The sequence below is a fragment of the Piliocolobus tephrosceles genome, chromosome 14 (assembly GCF_002776525.5).
Source record: "Piliocolobus tephrosceles isolate RC106 chromosome 14, ASM277652v3, whole genome shotgun sequence".
NCBI lineage: Eukaryota > Metazoa > Chordata > Mammalia > Primates > Cercopithecidae > Piliocolobus > Piliocolobus tephrosceles.
This window is the reverse complement of record NC_045447.1, coordinates 25,021,087-25,038,934: the sequence shown is the minus strand read 5'-3', so window position 1 is coordinate 25,038,934 and position 17,848 is coordinate 25,021,087. Positions and strand designations below refer to the sequence as shown.

The following is a 17,848-nucleotide window of genomic DNA, read 5'->3' as shown; positions in this document are numbered from 1 at the left end:
TCTTTCTTTCTTTCTTTCTTTCTTTCTTTCTTTCTTTCTTTCTTTCTTTCTTTCTTTCTTTCTTTTCGTCTTTCTTGTCTTTCTTGTCTTTCTTTCCTGGTTTCTTTCTGTCTTTCCTGGTTTCTTTCTTTCTTGTTTCTTTGTTTTGTTTTTTGTTTTTGTTTTTTTGTTTTTTCTTTGAGACAGAGTCTTGCTCTGTCGCCCAGGCTGGAGCACAGTGGCACAATCTCAGCTGTATACCTGCAACCTCCACCTTCTGGACTCAAGCGATTCTTGTGCCTCAACCTCCCTAGTAGCTGGGATTACAGGCGTGCACCACCACACCCAGCTAATTTTTGTAGTTTTAGTAGAGACGGTTTCGCCATGTTGGCCAGGCTGGTCTTGAACTCCTGGCCTCAAGTGATCTGCCCACCTCAGCCCCACAAAGCACTGGGATTACAGACGTAGGCCACTGTGCCTAGCACCACGCCTGGTTTCTAATCCCTTTGAGCCACTTCACCTCCCTGGACTTCAGTTCTTCTGTCTGTGAAGAGGGTTTACTGGTGTTCTCAGCAGGGCTGGGTTGAGGGTTCCAGAGATGACAGATGTAGAGTATCAAGGGCCGTGGCACATTCTAAGACCCGACAACCGCAGATGCCTCTTTTTCCATCCCTGTCAGAAATACCCGCTTTCTCCTGCCTGCAGTGGTCTCTCTCTGGGAAGCAACCTTTATTCCAGCTTTGCATCCAGCACTTTACAAATGTGCATATGGGGGGAGCGGGAGGACACACAGGATAGCCACACTGAAGAAACCTTATTTTCATCTCAAGCTATAAATCAAGCCTTTCACAGAGCTTTTAACTCATTTGTGTCAGGAGTGCTACCTGTGGCATATGGAGAAGAAAAAGTCTTAAATCAACCAATATTTTACATTGTTATTTAATACAAGTTGAAGACTCTCAATTCTAAGTCCTACGGAAGGGCAGAGAGTAAGAGTCATTCCTGCAGCTTACGCTGCCCTAGCACTTTGGATGGAAGAGAGAAAACTGAGACCCAGAGAATTGAAGTAGCAAATTCAGTGTCACACCATGGCAGAACTGGGTTCAGATCCAGGGTTTTCACATCCCTGCACTGTAGTAGAGAAAGTAAGAAAGGCTACTTGTTTTCATGGGAAATTGTGTTTCACCTTTGTGAATGTAAAGTCTGTCTATGAAAAGAAATGCATTCTCTGCTTTGGGAAAATGCAGAGAGGTTAGAAAATAAAGAATCAGCCGTAATGTCACTATTCAAAGCTAATCGCTGTTACCAACTTCATAGGTTTCTTTACAGTTTATTTTAAAATCAGATTTACAGAGATATAGTTTATTGGACAAATAAAATTTCCCAGTTTGAAGAGTACAGTTTGATTGGTTTGGACAAATGTATGCTGTTGTTTGACTACCATCACAATCAAAATATATCACATTGGCTGGGCATGGTGGCCCACGCCTGTAATCCCAACACATTGGGAAGCTAAGGAGGGAGGATTGCTTGATGCCAGGAATTTGAGATCAGTCCCTGCACAGGGACAACAAAGCGTGACCCTGTCTCTAAAAAAATTAAAAAATTAAAATTAAAAAAAATGTGGCACTGGTGCAGTGGTTCACACCTGTAATCCCAACACTTTGGGAAGCTGAGGCAGGAAGATTGCTTGAGGCCAGGAGTTTTGAGACCGGCCCTGGTCACCATAGCAACACTGTCTCTACTGAAGATTTAAAAATTAGCCATGCATGGTAGCATGCCCCTGTAGTCCCAGCTACTTAGGAGGCTCAGGTGGGAGGACCACTTGAGCCTGGAAGATTCAGGCTGCAGTGAGCTATGATGGTGCCACTGCACTCCAGCCTGGGGTGACAGAGCAAGACCCTGTCTCTAAAATATAAAAATAATGTTACCATCAACCCAGAAAGTTTCTTCATGCCTCTTTGCAGTCATTCCCTTTCTCCTACCCTAGCTACTGGCAACTAACACCTGCTTTCTTTCATTGTAGTTTTGCCTTTAGTGGATTTTATTACATATGGAGTTCTACGGTATTTAGCCTCTTGTGTCTAACTTCTTTCACTCAGCATACTTTTGAGGTTTGTCCATGTTCTGTGTTATCAATAATTCCTTTATTTTGCTGAGTTGTATTTCATTGTCTAAATATATCACAATTTGTTTATCCATTCACCAACTGATGGTCATTTAGATCTCCAGTTTGGGGCTACTATGAATCATGCTGCTATGAACATTCATGTACAAGTCATGTACATGTGTAGACACATGTTTTTAACTCTCTTGGGTATATACCTGAAAGTGGAGTATATATACTGAGTTGTAAGGTAATTCTGTTTAATCCTGTGAGGAATTGCCAGATTGTTTCCTAAAGTAGCTGCACCATTTTTACATTTCTACCAGCAATGTATGAAGATTCTAATTTCTCTATATCCCTGTCTACACCTTTTATCATCTTCCTTCTTGATAATAGCCATCCTAGTGCATGTGAAATGGCATTTCATTGTGGTTTTGATTTACGTTTTTCTGACAGCTAATAATGTTGAGCATCTGTTCCTGTGCTCATTGACCACATTGGCAAAGGATCTGAATAGACATTTCTCCAAAGAAGATATACCCAGTAATGGGATTGCTGGATGAAATGGTAGATCTACTTTTAGGTCTTTAAGGAACCTCCATGCTGTTTTCCATAGTGGTTGTGCAAGTAAAAGTGTTCCCTTTCCACCACATCCCTGCCAACATCTATTATTTTTTGATTTTTAAGTTATGGCCATTCTTGCAGGAGTAAGGTGGTACTGCACTGTGGCTTTGATTTGCATTTCCCTGATAATTAGTGATGTTGAGCTTTTTTTCATATGTTTGTTGGTCATTCATTTATCTTCTTTTGAGAATTATTCATATCCTTAGGCCACTTTTTGGATGGAATTGTTTATTTTTTTTCTTGCTGATTTTTTTGAATTCCTCATAGATTCTGGATATTAGTCCTTTGTCAGATGCATTTGCAAAGATTTCATCCCAGTCTATGGGTTATCTGTTTACTCTGCTGATTATTTCTTTTGCTGTGCAGAAGCCTTTGTGTTTAAGTCCCATCTGTCTATCTTTGTTTTTTGTGCATTTGCTTTTGTGTTCTTGGTCATGAAGTCTTTGCCTAAGCCAATGTCTAGAAGCGGTTTTCTGATGTTCTAGAATTTTTATGGTTTCGGGCCTTAGATTTAAGTCTTTGATCCATCTTGAGTTGATTTTTTATGTAAGATGAGAGATGAGGATCCAGTGTTATTCTTCTGCATGTGGCTAGCCAATTATCCCAGCACCATTTGTTGAATAGGGTGTCCTTTCCCCACTTTCTTTGTCGAAGATCAGTTGGCTGTATTTGGCTTTATTTCTGGATTCTCTATTCTGTTCTACTGGTCTATGTGCCTATTTTTATGCCAGTACTATGCTGTTTTGGTGACTATAGCCTTGTAGTTTAGTTTGAAGTCTGGTAATGTGTTGTCCCCAGATTCGTTCTTTTTTCTTAGCTTTGCTTTGTCTGTGCGAGCTCTTTTTTGGTTCCATATAAATTTTAGGATTGTTTTTTCTAGTTCTGTGAAGAATAATGATGTTGTTTTGATGGGAATCACATTGAATTTGTAGATACTTTTGGCAGTATGGTCATTTTCACAATATTGATTCTACCCATCCATGAGCACGGGATGTGTTTCTATTTGTCTGTGTCATCTGTGATTTCTTTCCGCAGTGTTTAGTAGTTTTCCCTGTAGAGGTCTTTCACCTCATTGGTTAAGTGTATTCCTAAATTGTTTTTTTGTTGTTGTTTTGTTTTGTTTTGTTTTGTTTGGCAGCTTTTGTAAAAGGGGTTGAATTCTTGATTTAGTTCTCAACTTGGTCACTGCTGGTGTATAGCAGTGCTACTGATTTGTGTACATTGATTTTGTATCCTGAAACTTTACTGAATTCATTTATCAGTTCTAGGAGCTTTTTAGATGAGTCTTGAGGGTTTTCTAGGTATATGATATTAGTGAACAGCCTTTGCCCATTTTTAATTGTTTTTTTTTGTATCCTTTTATTATTGAGTTGTGAGAGTTCTTTATATATTCTAGATACAAGATCCCTATAGATTATTTGCAAATATCTTTCCCATTCTGTGTCTTGTCTTTTTACTTTCTTGATGTCCTTCGAAGTATAAAAGTTTTTAATTTTGAAGTCCTTTCATCTGTTTTTCTCTGTGCTTTTGGTGCCATATCCAGGCAGTGGTGTCAAGAAACCACTGCCTAACCTAAGATCACAAAGACTTAAGCAGTTCATATGTTTCCTTATAAACCTCTAAGAATTTTATAGTTCTAGCTCTTACATTTAGGTCTGTATTCCATTTTGAGTTTATTTTTATATGTGTGGGAGGCGGGAGTCCAATTTCATTCTTTTACATGTGGGTATCTAGTTGTCCCAGCGCCCTTTGTTGAAAAGACCATTATTTTCCCCCATTGAATTGTCCTGATAACCTTGTGAAAACTCAGTTGACCATAGATGTAGGTGTTTATTTCTGTATTTCCAGTTGTATCCCATTGATCTGTATGTCTATCCTGTGCCAGTATTATACTGTCTTAATTACTATAGCATTGTACTAGTTTGGAAATCAGGAAGTATATTCCTCCAGTATACTTTGTCCTTTTTCTAAATTGTTTTGGCTATTCTGTATCTCTTACATTTCCGTATGAATTTCAGGATCAGCTTGTCAGTTTTTGCAGAAAAACAACAACAATATGGATTTTGATAAGGATTGTGTTTAATCTAGATGAGTTGGGACATTCCATATTCATGGACTGAAAGAGTTAATATTTTAACAGTAAGTCTTCCAGTCCATGAACATGGAATATCTTTTCATTTACTTAGGTCTTACTTGAGTTATTTCAACAGTGTTTTTTAGTTTTCAGTGTTCAATTCTTACACTTTTTAAAATTTAATCTTAAGTAATTATTTTCAAAGCTATTATAAATGGAATTGTTTTCTTAACTCAGCTTTTGGAATGTTTATCACTAGTACAGAAAACTGTCGTTTTGTTTTATATATTGATCTTGTATCCTGCACCCTTGCTGAAATCGTTTATTAGTTCTAATTGCTTTGTATGTGTGTGGATTCCATAAGATTTTCTATATACACAATCATGTCATCTGCAGTTAGAGATCATTTCACTTCTTCCATTCCAATCTGGATTTTTTTTTTTTTTTACCTAATTTTTCTAGCTAGAATTTCTAATACAGTCATGCACCACGTGATGTACATAATGGATTGCATATGTGACAGTGGTCCCATAAAACTATAATATCCTATCTTTACTATACCTTTTTTATGTTCAGATATACAAATATTTACCATTGTGGTACAGTTGCCTGAAGTATTCAGTACAGTAACACACTGTACAGGTTCGTAGCCTAGAAGCAGTAGGCTATACCATGTAACCTAGGTGTATGATAGGATATACCATCTAGGTTTGTGTAAGTACACTTTATGATGTTCACACAATGACAAAGTCTCCTAACAACACATTTCTCAGAATATATATCCAACGTGACTCTACATGTTGAATAGAAGAAATGAGAGTGAAAGTGAATGTTCTTACCTTGTTCCTGATCTTACGGAAAAAACTTTCAGTGTCTCCTCAGTAAGCATGATGTTAGCTGTGGGGTTTTGGTAGATGCTCTTTATTAGGTTGGAAAACTTCGCTTCGATTCCTAGTTCATTGAGTGTTTTTATTATGAAAAGTGTGTTAGATTTTGTCAAATGCTTTTTCTGCATCTATTAAGATGACCATGTGATTTTTGTCCTTTACTCCATTAGCATGGTGTATTACATTTATTTTTGTATGTTTAATCAACTATATTCCTGGAGTAAATCCCACTTGGTCATGGTATGGAATCCTTTATGTTGCTGGATTATTACATCACAGGATCACAATTAGGCAGCCAGGCTCATAGCAGAACAGTAATATTGAAAACAGCAGAGCCAGAAACCTAGGACTTGGGAGTGTGGTTAAGCAAGCTGTGGTATATCGTATATGATAGAAGTACATATGGCCATGTGTAGTGACAAGAATGTGACTCAGACCATGTCCTATTCAGAAATGATCCCATAAACATGTCAAGGAGTAACCATGCATCCAGGAGAATAGACCTATACCAATTACTTTTAACTGGATACAACTGCATATGCGCAATTAACAAAAACTGGAGAAGTATGTGGAGGACACAGCCAGGAACTGGGAACCTGGGATTTTGTCCCAGCCCTGCTGCTGTTTTCTCTGTGATCTTTTCTTATATCCAAGCTTCAGTTTCCATGTCTCACAGTGAGGGGTTGATAATTTGGTACTTTGTGTCACACATGGCTTTGGTTTTGTCTTGTTCATTTAATAAAATTTCTAGTAAATATACCTTAAAAATGCAAACTTTGAGGAAGTGAGAGAGCATGAGGAGTTTTTGGCCACTTAGGGGATGTGACCAGTATTCCCTTCCCTCCATATCAGCTAGAACTCTGAGGTTGTGTGCAGGGAGTAGGTGTGGGGTTCCCAGCCAGGCTTGGGATCCAGTGCTTCCCGTTTCCAGAGCATTTGCTCCATACCGCACACTGTGCTCAGCTCTTCCTGGATTTGCTCTTATTAGTCCTATCAACAATAGTGTAATGTCCATATAATTACCTTAGTTTTTCCAAATGATGAAAATGAGGCTTTGCAAGCATAGATAGTTGTCTAAGGAGGAGCCATGATTTTAAACCAAGCCTGAGTCCCAGTGGCCACGTTCTGCTGTTACCCACCACACTCTAGTTCTCGTCTTGTTCATCAACAGGCCTCTTACCCTTCCAGGTTACACACTGTCCCCTTTGTGCCCACAGCTGACAATGAAAACAACATTGCCTCCAACCAGTCCCGATCGCCACCTGCTGTTGTAGAAGAGAAGTGGAAACCTCAGGTCCAGAGGAACAGCGCCAATAACAGTAGGTCTCCCCAAGCAGGGCTGGACCTGAGGGTCCCCTTATGCTCCCTTTGTTCCTCTCTGCCCCCCATTCCCACCATTTGTGCTCCCTGTGATGTTGTAAGATGGTGCATGATAGTTTCCAAAGCACTTTTACACCTAAGACCTTGTTTGCAGGAGTTCTTAACTCAGGGGATGGGCAGAAGGAGGCCCAGGGAGAGGAGGTGACTTTTGTGTGTGATCAGAAAGCACCAGTTTGTGCCAGAATCAGAACTAGAACCCACCTCTCCACAATTTCTGCTGGTTGCTTTTTCCTGACATGATGATCTCATGTATTTTATTTCCTAAAGATTCCCCATATTAGAGGAGATTCCTATGTTGAGGAAGAAATTAGATTAGTTGGCTTCAAAGGTCTAGGTGAATGACATAGACCACAATTATGTTATCTACATACCACTATATTCTATTCCCATGCCCACAGCAGGCCTTACTAATCAATCATATAACTTTATCCCTGTGAGACACCACATATTAAAGGCAGCCAGCATCACCAATGTGTGTGCAAGAGGAAATCTATTTGCCATTCCCAATACTAGATGTTTAGAGTATTAGGCTACTGCCACTCCAAGCAGCCTTGAATGCCAGAATTAATCCCATCTCTCTTTGTGTCCTCTGCCAGCCACTACCAGTGGTTTAACACCCAACAGCATGATCCCCGAAAAGGAGCGGCAGAACATTGCGGAGCGGCTGTTGAGGGTCATGTGCGCCGACCTGGGTGCACTGAGCGTGGTCAGTGGGAAGGAGTTCCTGAAGTTGGCCCAGACCTTAGTAGACAGTGGTGCCCGCTATGGGGCCTTCTCAGTCACTGAAATCCTGGGCAACTTCAACACGCTGGCGCTGAAGCACCTGCCACGCATGTACAACCAGGTGAAGGTGAAAGTGACCTGTGCCTTGGGCAGCAATGCCTGCCTAGGCATCGGTGTCACCTGCCACTCCCAGAGTGTCGGCCCTGACTCCTGCTACATCCTCACGGCCTACCAGGCCGAGGGCAACCACATCAAGAGCTACGTGCTGGGTGTGAAGGGTGCGGACATTCGTGACAGTGGCGACCTTGTGCACCACTGGGTGCAGAACGTGCTGTCGGAGTTTGTGATGTCGGAGATCAGGACAGTATATGTGACGGATTGCCGGGTGAGCACGTCCGCCTTCTCCAAGGCCGGTATGTGCCTTCGCTGCTCAGCCTGTGCCTTGAACTCGGTGGTGCAGAGCGTGCTGAGCAAGCGGACGCTGCAGGCCCGCAGCATGCACGAGGTCATCGAGCTGCTCAATGTGTGTGAGGACCTGGCGGGCTCCACAGGCCTGGCCAAGGAGACCTTCGGGTCGCTGGAGGAGACGTCGCCACCGCCCTGCTGGAACTCGGTGACGGACTCACTGTTGCTGGTGCACGAGCGCTACGAGCAGATCTGCGAGTTCTACAGCCGGGCCAAGAAGATGAACCTCATCCAGAGCCTCAACAAGCACCTGCTCAGCAACCTGGCAGCCATCCTGACGCCGGTGAAGCAGGCAGTCATCGAGCTGAGCAATGAGAGCCAGCCCACCCTGCAGCTCGTGCTGCCCACCTACGTCAGGCTGGAGAAGCTGTTCACGGCCAAGGCCAATGACGCAGGCACTGTCAGCAAGCTCTGCCACCTCTTCCTGGAGGCGCTCAAAGAGAACTTCAAGGTGCACTCGGCCCACAAGGTGGCCATGATCCTGGACCCGCAGCAGAAGCTGCGGCCTGTGCCGCCCTACCAGCACGAGGAGATCATAGGCAAGGTCTGTGAGCTCATCAACGAGGTGAAGGAGTCCTGGGCCGAGGAGGCTGACTTCGAGCCCGCTGCCAAGAAACCCCGCTCTGCCGCCGGCGAGAACCCCGCAGCTCAGGAAGATGATCGGCTGGGCAAAAATGAAGTGTACGATTACCTGCAGGAGCCCCTGTTCCAGGCTACCCCTGATCTCTTCCAGTACTGGTCGTGCGTTACCCAAAAGCACACAAAACTCGCCAAGCTCGCCTTCTGGCTCCTGGCGGTTCCGGCCGTGGGCGCCAGAAGCGGGTGTGTAAATATGTGTGAACAAGCGCTTCTAATCAAACGGAGGCGGCTGCTCAGTCCAGAAGATATGAATAAACTCATGTTTCTGAAATCCAACATGCTTTAAGACTTGACTTCGGGGAAAAAAAAAGAAAAAGAGAAGATAACATTAGGAAAAAAAACACACAACACTGTCACAAACAAAGAAAAGGAATTTAAGTTCTAAACACTGTGGACCTCATTATAAATGCCCCCTGGAAACTTAAGTGCTTTTTTTTTATATGTGTGTGTGTGCGTGTGTGTACACAGCCACACGTGTGTGCACGTGTCTGAACACATGTGCTGTGGTTGTGGGGGTGTGGGAGTGTCTCTGCTCATCTGCATGGCCAGAGAAACTTCGCACACACACACGCGCACACACACACACGACCCTGGTGCGTGTACACATGCCTGTTCTCGGACGGGTGTGCGTTGAACTGGGCGTGTCAGGAAAGCTGAGCGATTGGGAAAGAGGGAGATGTTTCACCTCCTTTTCTCAGTAAGGGGCTTTAGAAGACTCCGCTTTCAGGTGTGCAGATTGGCAGAAAGCTGATGTGAAATGTTCAGGCAGCTGAGATCTGAAGTGACTTGACGCTCTCTGTCCTTCACCCCGGTCCCCCTTTTCCCTCGACCCTCTCCCAGCCCTCCCACCCTCCTGATCCCATTGTGCACCCCACACACACCCTCGGCTGCTCTGCTGTGGACTCTCCACACTGCATCAGATGGACGGTTTCTGCACTGGACTTTGTTTCTCGTTCACCTTCAGGGCATTGAGCTGCTGCCTTTGAGATACCCCTTGGGTGTCCCGGGGCAGCCGCCTTAGAAACACACCTATCTATCTCCCCAAATCAGGAAAGGAGACTTAAAGAGTATAAAGCTGACATTTTGCTTTTTAATATAAGAGAGGAGAAAAAGACATTTTTCAGAGAAGTATAGATACAGTCTCCACTCCCTAATAATTTCTCTCCCTAACATTTTAGCAATTTTTACCTTGTTTGGGGGTTCATTTTGTTTCTTCAGATTTGATTTAGACTCTGCTAGGAGGCACTGAATGTCTATAACTTATGTTTTGGAGTTTTGTTTTTTTACTTGCCCCTTTTATTCCTCAAGTCACACTGTAAACTAGCTCATCTCAGTGGTATACTCAGTATCCTACGGTCTTTCTTGGCCTTCCCTGTACAGTTCAGTTTTCACATATTCGAACGGCCAAGACCGGGTTCTTGGCTGTGCTGTTTGGAGACCAGGGGTTGGGGAAGGAGTCACGGGTTCCACAGCTGCGGGGTTTGGTGGCCGTAGGGGAAGCAGTGGTTTGGGAGTTCTGAATGTAAGCGCCAGAGCTGCCCTCCTGGTCCGCTTTGCGTGGTACTGAGTGTCAGTGTGCGTGGTACCCAGTGTGCATCACACTACTCACCCCCTCCCCAACTCTGGCAGGTCCACAGGGACTCCGAAGTCAACCCGTAGTCACATCTACCACACCTCAGACCTGCCACAGCCTCTCCTCACTTCCCAGGACCCTGAGGCTCCCGGAAGCTGGGGTCCCCACTCACACCTCCGACTTCCTTCCCGGACGGCGGTGAGCATGGTGCCTTGTGGCCCCAACAGTTGATGTTCCGAGGGTGGATGGCGTTCGGCCGTGTTCGACTCGATGCTGTGAAAGATGTCTTCAGGCTTTTCTCTCCTGTTCCCCTAGCCGTGAGCAAATTAGGTTCTACACATACAGTTCAGATGCCAAGGGTGACACCCCATTCCCTTCACAAGAGGTGGTTCTGTCACAGATCAGTGCTGCACCCCCACCACACCTTTCAGTGTATAACACGCTGGTGGTCTCACTCCCCTGGTGACTCTTAGCCATGGGATGGGGTGGTTACACTAAGGCTTCAGGCTGAGAATGACCATCATGGCAGGAGGCTGTTTGCAGAGGCACCTTCTGTCATCTTGGGGTTGGCTAAGTCAACTCCACCCCTTCCCGATAATAAAGCATTACTCAACTGTGAGATACCTCGACTACAAAAAGCACTGTACCACAGCCCTCTCCCCCTGGGTCCATGACGGGAGCAGGGAGTAAAGTTGATTGCAAACCTCATGAAGGCTTAGGATCATGGACCTGGAGCGTGGTGTTTGGGAGCCAAGCCTGCACACTTCGCCTCATGAGAACTCACCCAGCTCTCCCCTCGAGTCTTGGACACACTGAAATGGATCAAAGTGGGCCATTTCCACGTTTGCTCCAGCAAGCCGTGGTCTCAGGAACTACCGTGCCATTTCCTCTCCTGGAGAATTTCTAGGTATTCCCTCCACAACATTTCCAACTGGGGGGCTGAACCCACTATCAGAGAAGAGCTGCCACCCACACTGGAGCAAGTACGGAGAGAAATCCAGACAGGAACCTCATGTCACTTCCTAGGGAATATGGAAAGAAACATAGCAGACTTCTCAGTTGGGCCTTTGGAGGTGTTCTGGAAGGTGGCTCAGCATCGCTGATGATCGACAGGTGCCTACAGCAAAAGGTCCCTCTAGCCTTGCTTGACTGCTGGGGAAGGGACCGTGACCAGCACTTTGACCCACACAAGGATAGGAGCTGCCCAGTTTGTGTGGTAGGTGAGAGCAGAGCCTGGGAGCCCATCCTCCCTCTACTTGGAGCAAAGATGTGCTGGTGGTGCCCCATTATTGGGCCAGTTGATTATAAAATAGGCATTTCGCTTTCTGGGAAAGCCATCGGACTAAGCCCAGATGTGCATTTAGAGGACTCAGCATTCTCCTCTTTGAAGCATGGGATGTCTGTCCTCCAGGAAGAGATTTGATCATAGGTTGTTACCTCCCTTTCCCTTCTTTTCCATCTCAGTTCAATACTTGGGGGCTGGCTTGCCTCTGCAGGTTTGATGTGAATGCCACTGGGTACTGAGAAAGCTGTCCGCTGGGCTGCCTTGTCCAGTTAGATAACAAGATAGCAGATGATCATTTATCTCTTGCAACCTCTGGTTCCCTCCGGAAACTGGTGTCACCAACAGGAAAGGCTGTACCAAGGTGCCCTCTTCTCAGACAGGCTGTTCTCAGAGTGCACATCCTGCTGCAACTAACAGCTTAATAAAACCCAAAGATCTCACTGATCCAGCCACTGGCCCCTTTATCTCCAGCAATATCCACCTCACCAAATTCTAGTTCAGCCAAAGGATTGAGACAGGCTCTTCCAGTTCATCTCCCAGTGTCCAGCCTGACCTTCACTTTGGGAAGGATTTTGTCATCTGCCTCCCAGTTCTGGTGCCACTGTAGATCTTCCATCACAGGCCTTTGGGGTATCTGGGACCAGGAAGTTGGGCCCTTTCTACCATATTCTTAGCAGCCTAAGGTGGCGGCCTGCTGATGTGGAGACAACTCGCCTCGAGCCATGTGGTCCCCAGGACAGAAATGGCCTTTGTTTTGACATACATGGACCCAAGGGGGGAGGTAGAGAAAACACACCTCCACCTGGCAAGTTTTTCCCCCTCATCTGAGGTCAGTTTGCTTCACCAACAAAGCCCAAGCTAAGAACCGCAGCGTTGTGGGTGGTGCCTCGGAGTGGAGTAACCCGAGGAATCTCAGGTCCATCAAGAGCAGTGGTACCATCCAGGCCATGGGTGGATGCCCTTGTTCTGGCAGAGTTCTCCACTTCCCCATGCCTGGCTCAGCCAGCCAGGCCTCCCTCTAATGGCATTTAGTAACTAGGAAACAAAAGGCATGCCACCTGAGCAGAACTGCCTGCACTTCATCTCTGGGGGTTCGCCGCACAGAGGCCACCTGCCGAATCACCAGCGAGGAAGCTTCGCCACCATCGTGCTTGGCAGCTTCACACTTGACGCCTGGGGATTGGTTTTTGGCTGGGAAAAGGGTACCAGGGTTCCTGGCAAGGACAGGAGGGCAGTGCAGTGACACAGATGAGAAGTCGTGGGTCTCCAGGATTCGAGGAAGCCACCAGCTGTGTAGGCTGGTAAGAGTCCTCTCTTTCAGTTTGACCCTTTGTCTCCTGCACTTTCAAAGAAACACCAGAGGAAAAATCTACAAGGCGTGTTTCCACTGTGAGGCTGAACCTCTGCCTTTAGGAGTCCCCTATTTTTGAGCAAGGCCACCTGCTTCGCCTGAACTTGAGCTGGACTCCTTGAAGAGTGGGCTGCTGGAGAGACATTAGGGATATAGCACATGCTCTCTGGGGGCCACAGGGTCATCGGGAAGGTTTGAAATGAAGATGGGATGTGGCTGGAGCAGGCTGAGATGGCTCCATTGGGGACACTCCCCTCGTCTTGTCATCGTGATGGATATGCTGGAAGAGGAGGTGTCCCAGTGAGCTACCCCAAGTTCATAGCTTTGCTCTCGCCTTGGGAACAGCGGCAATGCCTCTATCTCTGGGATGCATCTTAAGGAGGGCTCCTAACAAGGCCGATGATTTAGACAGAACAAGAGACTAAGTAAGGTCCAGCCATCCCCTGGAGCCAGTAGGTGGAAGCTCCTATCCCCCCCAGCCCTGCTCCAGCCCCTGTGTCCAGCTGGGCCAGTGGAAGAACTGGGAAGGAGGCGGCCCCTCCCTTTCACTGTGGCTAATGTTTGCTAGGCCAGTTATGGTGAACCAATGATACAGTGTTTTCCCTCTTAACGTTCCCCTCCTAGTTTTGCCTTTTCAGGGTTTTCTGGGGGATTTTGTTGTACTAGTTGTTTTTCTTCCTCTCTCATTTGGGTTTGAGGGTTGTGGTCGGGGGAGCCCTGGCTTTCACCAAAGGAGCCCAGTGGTTTCTGTGGAAGAGGCGCCCACTCCCACTTTAATGAGGGTGAAGATTGTCAGGTCACTGTTTGACATATTCATTCCCCCGCCCCCGACGGGTGTCGCTTTAAAGAGTCAACTCTTGTACAGAGAAGGATTTGCTAGGTTTGCATTTGGGCGTTAGCATCACGACCCACAAGGGCCCTGCCCAACCGTGCGTCCCATGGGGGCGCCTTGACTCTTCTAACCAAAATTCCTTAAAGGGGCACAGCCCAGCCTTGTCCGCAACCTCAGGGGCCTGGGATTCCTGTGGCGCTTCCTGAATTCCAGGTTGGCACAGATGATGAAGTCTGAGACCAGCCGGAAGGAGGGGCTCCTCCCACAACCCAGGTGCCAGCCGGTCTCCGCCTAGGACCTTCCCGCCCGCCCAGCCAGGGTGGGCGGCATCCCACGCGGTGAAACGAGCTCGTGGACTGACCCGAGGCTGGGCCTCGCCAGCCAGGAGAGAGCGAGGGCCGCACGGCGGGGCTGGCCCAGGCAGCTTGTCCAGGGCCATTCAGATCCCAAGCATCAGGAAATCATTTTGTACAACCACCCGAAGCAGAGATATTTTTTAAGAAGCGTAAATTATTTTCAGTTGTTTTCTGATCCAGCCTTTTTCTTTTCCCCACAACTTCACGCCAGTGATTCGTTCACATCAGGTAAATCTTGAGAAAGCCTTGGTGCCCTCCTCCCCACCCCCGACTCAGTAACCATGTGCGTGTACCCCCGCATCCTTTCTCAGTAGTTAAGACGTTCTAGGCAATACCACAGACACATCTGACTGTGTCTCTCTCTTCGAGTGCAAGAAACTTAAGTCATCTTAAAAAAAAAAAAATACAAAAAAAAATTTACAAAAAAACAAACACAAAAAAAATATCTTTTTTAGGCCAGAGTTTTCTACAGGTATTAATGAATATTTTTCTTAATCCTTATAAGTTTTATGTGTTTAATATTTCTTAATACCGGTAGCATTAATTTATACTTTTGTAGCAACACAATATTTTTATAAACAGCCGGTGCTTGGCTCAAGTCTTCACGAGGGGTTTATGCAGGGCCATCTTGGGGACCCTGTGTACCATGTACTGTATTAAAAAAAAAAAAAAAAAAAGTTACCTAGTGTCACACTTGCTGTGTTAATTAACAAAAGACGTTGTGTGCGGTCTCCTGTATCGGTGTGGATCCAACAGCTCTCCAGGGAGTCACATTGCATGGGGGTTGAGTTGACGGTTCTTGTTGTGATATGTAAACCCCCGAGACCAAACTTGAGGGTTTATTTAGGGTTTTCTGTTTGTCCTTTTGGGTTTTTGTTTCACTTCACTTTGGTACCGTTTCTCCATTTACAGCCAAATCAGTTTCATGATGTTCAAAACTTTTACTGATGTCAAATGGAGGAAAGGAACAGAAAAAAAGATTTTTACGAAGTAATAAAATTTAAAACTGAGCTGTTTAATGTTGCTGTTTTTACCTGTCTGTTCTTGTCCAAAAGTGGAACATTCCCAGGGAGAAGAGGAAGGTTCCACTCGGTTCCTTAAGTCGCCAAAAGCCCCAGCCCAGGATTCAGTACCTCCCCTGCCCCCCCGAATTCTTGCAGCACTATTTCCTAGTTGGTTGATGCCAAGGCAAAAAGATACCTTTTAATGGTGAGAGAGGATCAGTTGCTTAAATGATTTCATGTCAGTGTTGTATTTATGGTTTTACAATAAAACAACCTTTAGGAAGATGCAGCGTGTGGTGTTTTTTTCTTGGGTTCGAGGTTGGGCCATACTGTCCAGTTAGGAGCAGAGCACCTGAGTGGAGATGGGCCAGAGACAGGGCACCTGGGGGTGACAGCACACATCCGTCCCAGCGGGACACTTGACTTACCTGTGGTGATGCTGGTATCAGTGACTTACCTGTGAACTCACAGCTTATCTCTTGCACCAGACCTGGCCCAGCCAGTGTTTGATAAATGAGGGAGGGACATGGTCGAGGAAGATGAGACCCTCCTGGGCTTGTGGAGCATTGTCCCATGGAAGAAGGGATGGATTTAGTCTCCATCCTCCAGGTCTAGTGCCTCAGGCATATGTGCAGGTTGGCCCTGCCCTGCAGTCATCTGCGAGGCTCCTGTGCCCCTTTACCTAGTGGCTTTGGCCCCCTAAACGGTGCGTGTGATGTTATAACTGTTGTGTGTATCGTCCATGTGCTGGGGAAGAGTGTCTGTGGGTTTTGCCAAATTTCTGATGGCGTGAGGGACTCTGAACAAATTAGGAATCAGTGCCCTCCATGATGAGCTGCTAGATACCAGCCTTGGTGGGCTCACCAAGTCTGATGCCATTCAGATGTGCGGACACTAATGCTCTTCTGGAATAGAAGCAAACCAAAGGCAAGTCAAGGGAGAAGAGAGACCAGCAGGCAAACTGGGGCCTGAGCAGGAGGGGGTGACACTCCTCCTAGTGGGCCCACCGCTAGAACAACCCTTTAAGAGGTGAAACTGCCATCCTGCCATCCAGGTGAGTGAGTGACAGACACCCCAGGCTTGACACCATCTTTACCAGGTGTGGGCAACTCTGCTTCAAAGTAGAGGATGTGTTGCTTGATCACCTGAAAAACTTTCATCAAACCGCACGTGTAACAGCATGAGGAGGCTATTGGAGCACCAGCCCTGCCCTCAGAACCATCCTGCCTTAGGAGTTTCATGCTGATGTGGACATTCTGAGCCGACGATTGAAGTTTAATAGAGGAGTTTCTATGTAGCCTACAATGAAAAGTCAGGAGTCCTGCTGTGGCCGAAGGAATCCTCCTCCACGCTCTTGAACATCGCAGTCAAATAAGGCCAGAGCATGGCCCGGGAGCCCTCACAGCTGAAGGAGCAGCCTCAATTGGAAAAAAAAAAAAAAAAAATGCTTCAAAAAGGAGGGGGAAAAAAGACATTTCTTTATTAAGCAGCTGCAGCTACATTTATTTTGTAATGGAAATAAATGAGTGTGCCCAGCACCTTTGAAAGAGAAATTTGAGGTGAGACTATTTAAGAATGGAGTGAGTCTTCAAGGTAGGGGTGTCCACTGTTGCTGAGAAAGATTCCTGGCGCCTTCTGAGATGAGCATTGTGAATTCCTCAGACTCAGGGTCACAAGGTGCTGCTCCCCCAGCCTACCCCTGAGGGTTAAAAGCTAGGGGACATTGATTTTTTCATTTATTTTTAGTGAAAAGTTGTATAAGTGTCACAGAGTCAGATGCCCCTGGGCCAGGCAGGTCGGCGAGCAGAGCTAGTTACACGAGGTGAGGCCCTTCCAGGGAACCTCTCTGCTGAGCCCCAACTCATGGTTGGCATCAGGATGCCAATTATTTTTAAGAGAACTGAGAAACCCAGATTTTTATGTGGCAACTCAGTTTTCAAGTGACGAATTCAGAGCTGTGAAAAAAATACCTCGGCCAGGCGTGGTGGCTCATGTCTGGAATCCCAAGACTTTTGAAGCCAAGATGGGAGGATCGCTTAAGCTCAGGAGTTCAAGACTAGCCTGGGCAACATGGTGAAACTGTGTCTCAAAAACAAAAATACAAAAATTAGCCAGGCATGGTGGCACGTGCCTGTAGTCCCAGCTCCTCAGGAGGCTGAGGTGGGAGGATCGCCTGAGCCCAGGAAGTCAAGGATTCAGTGAACCAAGATCACGGCACTGCACTCCAGTCTAGGTGACAGAACGAGACCCTGTCTCAAAAAAATAAAATTAAAAAAAAATCTCGTGAGCAACGTGTCCATCCACCAGCTGACGCTGGCCTGTGCACCTGCAGCTCACACCCTCCAATTTAAACATTTTTATCTTTCAGTTCAAGTCTCTTCAAAATATCACTCTTCAACATGGCCCCTTCAAACTGCTGTGGCTGGTGGGCCCTGGCATGGGAGGCACGTGTGGAAGGAACAGGATGTGGACACAGGATGGGAGGACCTCTGTTAGTCCCAGGCCGGAGGGCCTCTCACGTCTCCTGGACAGTTTCCTGTCTCCCCGCACCTGACCCGACCTGCTTCTG

General features: G+C 46.2%; 1 protein-coding gene across 3 annotated transcripts in view; it reads left to right on the top strand.

Annotated features, from left to right (window-relative positions):
• Positions 1 to 15,564, top strand: part of ZNF618 (zinc finger protein 618) — a 178,238-nt gene extending 162,674 nt beyond the window's left edge. For all 3 annotated transcript variants that reach the window (XM_023223774.1, XM_023223775.1, XM_023223776.1), the window contains 2 exons: positions 6,889 to 6,990; positions 7,648 to 15,564. In XM_023223774.1, the coding sequence (XP_023079542.1) occupies positions 6,889 to 6,990; positions 7,648 to 9,164 (1,619 nt within the window). In that variant the 3' untranslated portion in view covers positions 9,165 to 15,564. The remainder of the gene's footprint in view (positions 1 to 6,888; positions 6,991 to 7,647) is intronic.
• Positions 15,565 to 17,848: the final 2,284 nt, after the last annotated feature.